Raw genomic sequence first — 12,739 nt, 5'->3', positions numbered from 1 at the left:
TATATGGGAGGAGTTCCATCCCCTATATCGTTTTGCTCACTCTTCTTTGAACCTTTTCTAATTCTGCTATACCCTGTTTGACATGTGGCGACCAGAACTGAATACAACAAAAGAAGGAAGTGGAAAACACAACTTCAAGAGATCAATCCAAGACACCAGGGTGAGATGCTCCAGGAAAGCTTTATTAGGACCCTACACGGTCCGTGTTTCGGCTTTTAAAAAAGCCTTCATCAGGGGTCGATCAGTGGATGCACAAAGTATATACTGATTGACAATGGAGCACATGAAATATCGTCTCTGGATAAAATGAAGTGTACTGCCTCGTACCGACAGATTTGAATCTGTCAACATATGTACAGTAGGTGCCAGTTTATAGAATAGTATGTAACTGAAATATTGGCATTTATGCATGTATATACATGTATATGCAGCTGTTCTGGTCATCTGCATACTTTCTTGGTGCATAGTTATAGAATTGCCCTCCCCATGCCTGAATTTTGCTGTAAAATGGACACCTTCTAAAGCAAATTCCCTGTATAAACACAACTTTTATGCATATAAGGAGAGATTTTATATATGGAACCTAAAAAATCAGCGTTGAAATCAGTGCCACCTAAGCGTATTCTATAATAGAATATGCTTAGTTGATATTTCAGCACCTAAATCTATGTGTATCCATTTACACCGACGAAAATGTGACGTAAATCTCAGTGTGTAGATTTAGGCGCGCTGGGTCATATTCTATAACTAGACACATACATATTGGAACATCCACAAAATGCCCATTTTCCCCACCTATAACAACACCCCTTTTTGCCTGCGTGCTTTAGAAGTTCAGTGCACATCGTTACAGAATACGCTTAGTGACTTGTGCACCTAAATTCTATCAGTGCCAATTAGTGCTCATTATTGCTTGTTAAGTGCTATTATCAGTGCTCATTAGCTTGTTAAGTTTTGCACATTGTTATAGAATCTACGCCAATTTTGATATGCTATATAGAATCCAGGGGACAACCTGCGATGGTGCATTCTACATATAAGAGCCATTAAAATTTCCAGCAGTTATACACATGGGGCTAGATTCTATATATGGCGTCAAAAAGATCAACACCGAAAAAAATGCTATTCTATAAGCTGCACTTAAAGTTAGGTGCAGTTTATAGAATAGTGCTTGTGCCCAGGAATTGCGCCTAACTTTAGGCATGGCCATTTGCACCAATTAAAATGTGGTGCAAATGTATGGGCCTAAATTAGGTAGGTATCTCTGTTATTCTGTATCAACGTGTGTTAATTTTAGGAATGCCCCATTATGCCCATACCCTCCCATTTCTGCACCCCTTTTTCAGATCGTGACAAAATTTATGCATGTAAATGGCAATTAAATTTAATTAGTGCCAATAATTGCTTGATAAAAAGCCAATTGGCACTAATTAGCTTGTTATTCAATTAAACTGTGCATGCAAATTAGGTGTGTGCAATTTTTGGTGACTTTTATAGGATTTTTTTTTTTTTATTTGTTACATTTGTACCCCACATTTTCCCACCTATTTGCAGGCTCAATGTGGCTTACACAGTACTGTAAAGGCATACGCCAAGTCCGGTTGGGAACAAAAACAAGGGTATGTTGTAATCGAATAAGGTAGGTGTGTTTCAGGCACCATGAAGGTTGAAGGGAGGGAAGGTTGTAAATTGTCCAGAACGATCATTGGTAATGCTGTGTTGCAGGATGTGGGGATTTTACGTTGGATCGGTGGGGTAAGTCTTTTTGAAGAGGTTGGTTTTTAATGATTTCCTGAAGTTTAGGTGGTGACGTATTATTTTTACAGCTTTTGGGAGTGTGTTCCATAGTTGTGCACTTAAATACAAAACAACCCATGCTTCTAGCTTCTCCTACTTAAGTCTTTTGCAATTTGGGTAGTGGAGGTTTAGGTATGTTCGTGATGATCTGGTTCTGTTCCTGGTTGGTAGAACTATTAGGTCAGTCATGTATCCTGGGACTATGCCGTAGATAATTTTATGGACTATGGTGCAGATTTTAAAGATGATCCGTTCTTTGATTGGGAGCCAGTGCAATTTTTCTCGGAGGGGTTTAGCATTATTGAATCGTGTTTTACCAAATAAATATCAGCCTGGCTGCTGTGTTTTGGGCGGTCTGGAGTTTTTTTGTGAGTTGTTCTTTGCATCCCGCTGTAAGCAGGTACCCTCTAGGTGCAGCCAAGGATAGAACAATCTCCTCCAGCCACAGGCTCCTGGTACAGTCAAGAAATAAATGTCCACCAGCAACTTCAATCTTAAGGACTTTATTCCATGCAGGGTTCTAGTAGACTTGATACACAGTTCCAACAGCAGCATTCACCTTCAATCTTAAACCCATATAAGCCACCTGAAATTGAGTGGCAAATAGTCCCCTTTAAGGAGTAGGCTATCAGCACATACCAGGATTCAATACAGGCTCACAGTCAGCTCCAGTCTGGGCTCTTTATCCAGTACACAATAAGCAGTAGTTCAATTCCAAATAGAAGCAGTTCATTCAATTCATTATCACAGTTAAAACACAAAGCAGCAGTTTCTACCTTCTCCTCTCTTTACCTTCATAATGGGTTCAATACTTTAGAGACTTCTCATACCCAAGGGATTTCACCCTGCATCAGTTTCACTGGTAGATTCAATACTTTAGGGACCTCCCTTACCCAAGGATTTTCAGCCTGCAAATACTTTTGGGACTTCCTCATACCCAAGGGATTTCAGCCTGCTTCAGTACTTTAGGGACCTCTCTTACCCAAGGGTTTTCAGCCTGCAACTGCTTCTCTCCTCTGGGACTCCTTCCCACCTACCTAATCAATCCCTGGCTTCTGCTCTCACAACCAATCATTCTCCTTCCATTAGCTTCCCCCATACCCATACCAGCTAAGTTAAGCATTAAACTAATGATGAGCTCCTGCACACAGGGTTTCCTAACTCTCTTTCCCCCTAGTGGCAGCCCATCTACACGTCCTACCAGCTTACACCCATGTCTTCCCCGATTGCAGCTAGGAGTCCAGTCCGGGTTCCTCATCTCACACCCTGGCTCCTTGCCTGCAATGCCTTCTGCGACTTGTGTTTCAAACTGACACTGCCTTAACCCAACTATCCTGGATGTGACTTTATCACACCACGTAGATTCCGTTGCAGTAATCTGCATGGCTCAGGACCATTGATTGAATTAGGTTTCGAAAAATTTCCCTCAGGAAGAAAGGTTTTATGCATTTCAGTTTCCACATTGAATAGAACATTTTCTTTATTACTGAGTTTACTTGGCTCTCGAGAGTAAGGGGATACAGTGTCAATTACATAGTTAGTGCTGCTGCTAATTGGCGTTGAATATTGGGCCCTTCATGATTTTACTGTCCTGGTTTCTGTCCACCTAAAATAAACTCTCTTACTCAGGAGATTGTGGTCATTTCTTTGCCATTGATTGAGGAATGGTTACCACAATTGAAAATATTTTGTACTTATTAGCTGTGGTACTCAAATTACCATTCTGCAATATATCAACACTGACAAGATTATTTTTATCATAAGCAACACTATTTTCTTATTTATCACAAACACTTATTCCCAGATCCTCAGCTTTTCACACAGGGAACTCACCTCCGTAATTCACCTTTACTCGTCATTGGCCCTTTAATATAAATGTTCAGGTGCCCCATTGATCTGAAAACCTTTAATTGTAAATACACTTAAAAAAAAAAATAAATCCTTTCAATGAAAGTTAAATATTTGATTTGCATAAAATCAGCTTATCTCGACTGGAAACTGCCGACATTGCCATGTTTCATGAAATATGCTGCCTCAGGGCTCAGTCCTATTAATTCTTATTCCCATCATCAATTGTGTTGCCTATTGAACAATAAAGAGCCAATTGACGAGTAAGGGTGAATCACTGAGGTGAGTTCCGTATGTGAAAAGAGTCACCAGCTGAAGCTCTGGGAATAAGTGTGTGTGATAAATAAGAAAATAATGTTGCTTATGATAAAAATAATCTTGACAGCATTGGGATATTGATTGACTAGCCTACTGGTTGGAGCAGCGCACTGAGAACCAGGGAAGCTAGGGCTCAAATTTCACTGTGGTCAAGACTGGTGTTAGGCATACAGGGACCCAGGGCAGAACCTGGGAGTTTGAGGCAGGCTTGGGGCCCCCCTACAACATTGGGGACCAAGGCAATTGCTCTGCTTCTCACCACCTAATGCCAACTCTGACTATGACTTCTCCAGAACTTGGGAAAGTCATTTAACCCTCAATTGCAACTGGTACAAACTTAGATTGTAAGTCAACTGAGGACAGGAAAATGCCTATTGTACCTTAATATAACTTCTTAGTTGAACTACAACTGAAAAAGAAGTGAGCACACACACACACATCCTGGGATATGTGAAACTGAAAGTACTGAATGGGGAGCAGAGAAATGTGCAGGCTTTCATTTTGGAAATGACAGTCACTTTCTCATGCTTTTAAAACAAACATGTCTGAATGGCCTGCTGCTTTCCAGTCAAATAATTCTGACTGCTAACTGTTCCATGAAAGTAAAGTTACTGGAAACAGCTGGGCTCTGTCCCCTCCACGCCATGCCCCATACTGCCATAAAGACATAAACTCTGTCTCTAACAATTGAGGATTAGGAATCACACAAACTCCCCAAAGCTCTACTTACCACTGTCTGCTCCGGCAGCCTGAGGTCCTAAGGAATGGAAGATTTTCCTTTCGTCTTCACCTGTCCAGGTTCATTGACTCCTGTTTTTCCGTCTACCTGCCTCTGTGTCACAGGCATGAGTCACTCTGTTGGAATGTATCCTGGCTATATCTGCTGTACCATAGGTTCAAACAGACAGCTGAACAGCACCTGTGAAACCAGTGTTCTCCCAGGACCTTTTCAGTGGGTGGGCCTCCTGACTGGTGCATCTAAAATTAATATAAAATTTTATAATACTGTGCAGTTCTGTCCTACCTCCACACAGCTATTCTTTCATGCCATGTGGCTGGCAAACTTTTCTGGGGAGAATAGCAAATGTTAGTGTAATCATAGGTCGGTAAAGACTTTGGACAGGGCTCAAGGAAGTATGTATTAGAGCAGATCAAATGGATGGCATAGTGGGCCTGAGATGCAAGGAACACAACCAGTAATTCTGTTATAGATAAACTATTTTGCCAAGCTATCTCACTGTCTCTAGGTGGGTTATAGCCAGCACAGGCAATAAACTGCTACAAACAAATAGAAATAAATCAAATAGATGAATACAATCAGAATGAATTTACATCTATAAATCACTTTTAAAAAGTCCAAAATCTTGTATGACTGCGGCGACAATATAACAGACTCAAACCACAACTCTGCACTCTTGAATCCTCCAATTAACTAAACACAGTGGGTAATTGCAATTATATAGGAGCCTCAGCAGCAATTTGTTTCTGTGGATCCATTTCTTCAAAGCAGGATTCTTTTGTGTTTATCCCAAACATTTTTGAATTGCATTACCGTTTTCATCTCCACCACCTCCCGTGGAAGGGCATTCCAAGTATCTACACCCTCTCCGTCAAAAATACTTCCTGACATTATTCCTGAGTCTGCCCCCCTTCAACCTCAATTCTCATGTCCTCAAGTTCTTCCAGCTTTCCATCTCTGGAAAAGGTTTGTTTGCGGATTATTACCTTTCAAATATTTGAACATCTGAATCATATCACCTCTGTTTCTCCTTTCCTCCAGGGTACACATGTTCAGGTCAGCAAGTCTCTCTTCATACTTCTTGTATCTCAAATCCCATACCATTTTTGTAGCTTTTCCTTGCACCACTTCAAGACTTTTTACATCCTTAGCAAGATACGGCCTCCAAAACTGAACACAATGCTCCAAGTGGGACCTCTCTAACGACTTGTAGAGGGGCATCAACACCTCCTTTCTTCTGCTGGCTATGCCTCTTTTTATGCAGCCTAGCATCCTTCTGGCCATGGCTACCGCCTTGTCACATTGTTTCTTCCCCTTCAGATCCTTGGACACTATCACCCCCAAGGTCCCTCTCCTGAGCTGAGTTTACCATTTTCTCCCCTCGTAACTGGTATCTCTCTTCTGGGTTTCCCCCCACCCAGGAACAGCACTTCTCCCTCCTCTCCCAATTTCCCTCTCCCATGGGTCCAGCACCTCTCCCTTCTCCCCCTCTCCTTCCTGGATCAGCACCTCGACTTCTCCCCCCATGCTGACACTGGTGGCATGTCAATCACTGGTCACTGGCACTACAACCATTACAGTTCTTGCTCAATGGAGCTGTTCTTAAACTACTCCCCCACTATGCCCCCTTTTAATCTGCACCCTTTAAGGCTGTTGGATGACTAAAAATATAAAACTGCTTCGCTGTACCTGCATTCCTCCATGTGTGTAAGAGGGGTGGTGAACATTGGGAAAAATGTTGCCCGCGACTTACCTTGGTTGGTGGAGGTCCACTGAGACATGTAGCCAGTGCCTGCAAGGGGTGAGACAGGAAAAGAGCATTAGAGGTTGTCATGGAACAGCAAGATGGGATAGGAAATGGGAGACAACAGTTACCATGCATCACTGGGGTTTGAGGCAGTACACTGGGTCAGGGTAGATGGAAAGAGGGACAGCATTCCAGGCTTCATGGAGACCTGCACAGAAGTAACAACACAGCAAATTAGAGACACACGTCTGCCGGAGGGGTGGGGAACATTTGAGAAATTGGGGGACACAATTTACCATGCCTGCTGGGGGGCCACTGTGACATGTTATCTGTGTCTGCGAGGGGGCAGAAGGCAAAGAGCATTAGAGGTAGTCGCATAATGGGATGGGAAGTGGAAAATGGGACACAACATTTACCATGCATCAACGGTAGGGTAGGGGGAATAGCGGGCACTGTTCCTTGGTTCCTGGAGATCTGCATAGATGGAATAAGACAATTAGGAAACACATGTCTGTTAGAGGGGTGTTGAATGTAGTGGAAACATGGGGGCAGCTACTTACAATGCCTGCTGGGGGTCCACTGTGACATGTTATCAGGGCCTGCGGGGGGGGGGGGGGGAGAGATGGGGGGAAAACATTAGAATCAGTTGAATCAATCACACACATGGGATAGAAAGGGAAAATGCAAAAAACACACTTATCAGGCAACACAGGAGTTTGGGACAATAAACCAGGTACAGGGTAGGTTGGAAAGGGCACAGTGGTCCTGCCTCCATGGAGACCTGCGCAACACAGAAAGATAATTAGAGGTACATGCTGACAGCAATCCAGAAACAAACAGCAGGGAAGAAGGGCTCAAGAGGGAAAGGGACCACAACTCATCTGGGAAAGCATAGTCTGTTTGCTGGGAGTTTTGGCACATGATGTCCACCATCTTCTGCATCTCCAGGGCTGTAGAATATGTTCTGCATAGAAGAAAATTAATTATGCACCAGAAACAGCAAAAAATTAGTCAACAAAATCCAACTATTCCCAACTTATAAATTCTACTGTATGTGGGAGACATGCCCAACTCAAGATTCTTTCAACTGGATCCCATGATATATTGCAATGACTAGTTATCAATATTTTTTACAAGATGATAAAAATATCCAACCTTTGCTATCTCTGGCTTGATTTTCTTGCTCAGTGCATCATTTTCCTCATTCTTTGGTCTTGTCTCTGTCCCTGCTTCATTGTCCCTCTCTCTTTGGTGTCCTTTTTTCAGGCACTAGATGATAGTGCCTGTTGGGAAGGACCTGTCTGTCTATCTGTACAAATATGTTTGCACACTTATAAACAAATCTATACATATTGTTAAATGCCAGAGGAGACAATGACAATAAAATTGATGTCATGGGGACTCCCAACTCCCATGGCACCAAAAGACTACTACTACTATTAGTAATTTCTATAGCCGTACTATAGTACTGTACACATTATATGCAGATATTTTCTCTGTTCCTAGGGGGCTCACAATCTAAGTTTTTGTATCTGGGGCAATGGAGGGTTAAATGACTTGTCCAAGGTCACAAGGAGCTGCAGTGGGAATTGAAACCAGATCACCAGGATCAAAGTCCACTGCGTTAACAGGCTACTCATTCACAGAAAGTGAATAAAAACCTGCAGCACTGTGATCTTCAGTGTGCCTGCAAACACCCAACCCCAGCGACCAGGGCTAGAAATGTAGAATCCAACAGAAAAAGAGAAGAGGAGGTATGGTGAAGAAATGAAGAAACCAATGAGGACTGACTCCCTACTAGTGGAAGAAGTGGAAAGGAGCTGCAGATGTGCCAGATAATTGTGCAGTTTGCCAGCAGACCTAAGCTGCAGCAGTAGTGGAAGAGCCAACCTCGCAGTGGAATGAGAATGAAAAACATGGTGTGAGGGAAGAGAGAATTCAAGGAAGAGCGGGAGAAAGTGCAAGATGGAAATAGAAGGGGAGAGTGACAAACCCACACTTCTGGTAAACTTCTGCACACATCCACACAAACCCTTAAAGGGAAAGTGCAGAGAGGGTGAGGGGGACATGGAGAGAGTGTATGAACAGTGGAGAAGGAAGCCTACATGCAGTGTTGTTCAAAATACTAGTCCACAGTACTTAAGTAAAAGTAAAAAGTACAGTGAATAACATTAAAAAATGTATTTAATTAAAAGTAAAACAGTTATTGCCTAATATAATATTTTTTTGAGTAAAAAGTAAAAGTACCACAACTACAATGAATGCAACAAATACTAACATTGTTATCCAACAACTTTATTGCTCTACAATTCAATCCATTTTTTTTTTAGTGCACTTGTGAATCATTAATCCAGCACAGCTAAAAAAGGTTCAACAACTACACTAGCAGAAAGTGGATTGTTCAGTCTGATAAAAAGTTCCTTATCAGGCCAGTTTGCAATATTACTGATGTCTTCTGACTGGGTCTGCAGGTTATGATCAAGGGAATCTCTGAAACACTTGCGTTCCACATAAGTACATAAGTAATGCCATACTGGGAAAAGACCAAGGGTCCATCGAGCTCAGCATCCTGTCCACGACAGCGGCCAATCCAGGCCAAGGGCACCTGGCAAGCTTCCCAAACGTACAAACATTCTATACATGTTATTCCTGGAATTTTGGATTTTTCCAAGTCCGTTTAGTAGCGGTTTATGGACTTGTCCTTTAGGAAACTGTCCAACCCCTTTTTAAACTCTGCTATAAGTACTTATGCATCCAGCTTCTCCTACATAAGCACGTAACTATGGAACGCACTACCAAATGATATAAAAACAATGCATGACAAAGAGAGAGGGGAGGAGGAGAGGCGTGTCCAAGATGGCGGCTCAGCTCTGATTGTGTGCGCTCGAGCTCTCTGGACTTATACTTTAAACTTTTCTTTTGTTAAAAATGCCTCATACAAAGAGGAAAGGCGTGGTAAAGAGCCATCCGCCAACGGTTCTTACCTCTTTGCCAGTTCAGACGACACTGGATCACTTCACAACAAAGCCCACTTCTAATCCCGGCGAGAGTTTGCCCGCTGTGAGTGTCGACGAAGGAGCGACGGCTCACTTGGGCTCAGAGATCTCTTTATCCCTGCCGGATATTAATCAACCAGCTCGTAGTCGGCAGTGGATGTCGGATCTAGCTGCTTCGGAAGTCGAAGGTGGCGGATCTGTATTTGGCGGCTCCACCCCAAAGCGGACTGAGAAGATAACTGTGGAACAGCAAGCTCCCCAGGTAGTTACACTGGAGTTGATCTGGACCGCTATCCAAGAACTGACTCAAACTGTAGCGAACACGGTAAAAGAGACTTCCCTGCTTGTAAGTAAAGTTGATGTTTTGACTGAAACTATGGATAACTTTAAAATAGATACTACTTCAAAAATAGATTCGATTCAATCAGAAATAACGACGCTGAAACTGACTAATACTGCTTTGATTAAAGACAAATTGATGACTTTGAGAAAGATTGAACAACTCGAAAATTTTAATAAGCGCTTGAATCTAAGGATATTAAGTTTTCCTGTTATAATTGGTTTGAGCCCGATGGAACTGTTTCGTAAATACTTAATTGAAAATCTACAATATTCCCCCTCTCATATTCCTCCTGTCAATAAGATTTTTTATGTTCCTTTGCCTAAAAATAAAGAGGGAGAATTGAAGGAGGTAAGTAACCAAGCTAAGTCACAAGAGAACAAACAGGAAATACAAGATCTTTCAGCGTTTTTGGAACAGTCTTTTTCAGTAGTTTCACATCGACAGACTCTATTGATATCATTAGTCTTCGAACAAGATCTTAACGCAATATTAAAAATGTACTTTAAAAATTCAATGAAATCTTTTTGTGGATCCAGGGTCTGGATTTATCCAGACGTAACTAAAACTACTCAAGACAGGAGAAAGTTATTTCTAGCGTTAAGAGAGGAGACAAGGGCAATTGGAGCCTCTTTTTTTGTTATCCTATCCTTGTAAATGTATAGTGAAGTATCTTAATGTAAAGTATGTTTTCTTTGAGCCGGACCAGTTAAAATCTTTCTTGGAACAAAAGCGGGTCCTTAATGTATCCCCAGCGTAATAATTTAACAACTGATTAATGTTTATTATGGTGGATTAATGAGCCAGGCCATTTCCTTTATTACTTCCTATTATATAAGATTTTTTTTTTTTTATTCTTTACTAGACACGTCCCCCCCATTGTTATGTGGTCTAAGGAAGAGTATAAAATTGTATCTTTTTTTTGTCTTAAATTCTTCTATATTTTTTTGCTTTTCTGTGTTTCTAAATACAAGATGTAATGCTTGTTAATTATAAATAAATGAATAATAAAAAAAAAAAATGCATGACCTAACAATCTTCCGAAAACTACTGAAAACCAACCTGTTCAAAAAAGCATACCAGAATGATCCATCCTAAATACTAGAAACGAAACTTCACCAAAACAAGACAAAACGGAACTCTACACTTGACTGCTTCATTTATGCAGCCACTAATGAACATTATGCACTACTCACTACCACTCTACTTCTTATGCAGGATATGAACTTTCTATATTTGATTGTCTAACTTACTCTATAATCTACTCTATAATTTATGAACTTTAATGCAAAGTTACTTTGTAATTTACCTTATCATTTATGAACTCTAATGCAATATCATTTTGAGGGGCATAATCAAACGCGAACGCCTATGTGTAAGAACGTCCATCTCTGAGAACAGGTCTGTGAAGGGGCAGGCCGAACTGTATTTTCGAAAAAAATGGACGTCCAACTTTTTTTTCGAAAATACATTGGATTAGGGCGTTTTTTGAGCTGGGCGTTTTTGTTTTTTAGCGATAATCGAAACCGAAGCGGCCCAGCTCAAAAACGACCAAATCCAAGGCATTTGGTCATGGGAGGGGCCAGCATTCGTAGTGCACTGGTCCCCCTGAGATGCCTCTATGCCAGCCTCAAATATCATACCTAGCTCCATGACAGCAGTATGCAGGTCCCCAGAGCAATTTTAGTTTAGTTGGTGTTGCGCAGGACCCATGCAGAGAGGAAAAATCGAAAGAAAAAAAAAAAAAACAAGCAAGCAAGTGCAGTCAGGGACATCCAAATTAAACCGATAGTAAAAGGGGGATTTGAACCAGCAACCTTCTGATTACAAGCTCAGTGCTCAAGCCAGTGCACCACCTTATTCAGTTGCTTAGATGTCCTTCCCTTTCCATTAAGTCCCTTCAAGTTTCTGTCAGCCAATCACAGCTGTTTAGCTGACACCGATGTGGTGCACTGGCTAGAGCACTGAGTTTGTAATGAGAAGGTTGCTGGTTCGATTCCCCCTTTTACTATCGGTTTAATTTAGACGTCTCTGACTGCACTTGCTTGTTTTTTTTCTTCCGATTTTTCCTCTCTGCATGGGTCGCGCGCAGCACCAACTAAACTAAAATTACTTTGGGGACCTGCATACCTCTGTCATGGAGCTGGGGATGACATTTGAGGCTGGCTTACAAGTTGGAAAAAAAAGTGTTTAACGTTCGTTTTATTTTGGTGGGAGGGGGTTAGTGACCACTGGGGGAGTCAGGGGAGGTCATCCCTGGTTCCCTCCAGTGGTCATCTGGTCATTTAGGGCACTTTTTTGGGACCTGTTCGTGAAAAAAACAGGTCCAACAAAAGTGACCTAAATTCTCTCTAAAAACGCCTTTCTTTTTTCCATTATCGGCCGAGCACACACATCTCTGCCCAGCCAATAACCACGCCTCAGTCCCGCCTTCACCACGCCTCCAACACGCCCCCATCAACTTTATTCGTTCCCGCAACGGAGTGCAGTTGGAAACGCCCAAAATCGGCTTTCGATTATACCGATTTGGGCACCCACGTGAGAAAGACGTCCATGTCCCGATTTAGGTCAGAATATAGGCGTTTTTCTCTTTCGATTATAAGCAGGTTTGTATTTCTCAACCCGGAAACGGCGATCGCCACTCCGGCACAATGTAAGCCACATTGAGCCTGCAAATAGGTGGGAAAATGTGAGATACAAATGCAACAAATAAATAAATATAGCAAAGAGTACTTTATCATCATTATTTGTCATTATTATCTACATTACAAGTAGTTCTGTCTAATTCATCATTTGCATCTTCAACTTTATCTTCATTATCATTGTCATGTTGTCCAATTACAAAGAAAGCTTTCACAAAGTTAGAATCATTGCTGTTGTTCTAACAATTTTTCATCTGATGGCAAACTGAATATCTTTGAGAATTGATGCAAGAACATCAAATGTGTGGAAAC

General features: G+C 41.7%; 1 protein-coding gene across 1 annotated transcript in view; it reads right to left on the bottom strand.

The window, feature by feature from the left end:
• Positions 1–6,536, bottom strand: part of LOC115461879 (tumor necrosis factor receptor superfamily member 16-like) — a 41,040-nt gene extending 34,504 nt beyond the window's left edge. The window contains exon 1 of the mRNA XM_030191938.1: positions 6,456–6,536. Coding sequence (XP_030047798.1) covers positions 6,456–6,536 — 81 coding nt within the window. The remainder of the gene's footprint in view (positions 1–6,455) is intronic.
• Between the last annotated feature and the right edge of the window lie 6,203 nt (positions 6,537–12,739).

Source organism: Microcaecilia unicolor, chromosome 2, assembly GCF_901765095.1.
Source record: "Microcaecilia unicolor chromosome 2, aMicUni1.1, whole genome shotgun sequence".
NCBI classification, from domain to species: Eukaryota; Metazoa; Chordata; class Amphibia; order Gymnophiona; family Siphonopidae; genus Microcaecilia; species Microcaecilia unicolor.
This window is presented reverse-complemented; position numbering and strand designations above follow the sequence as displayed.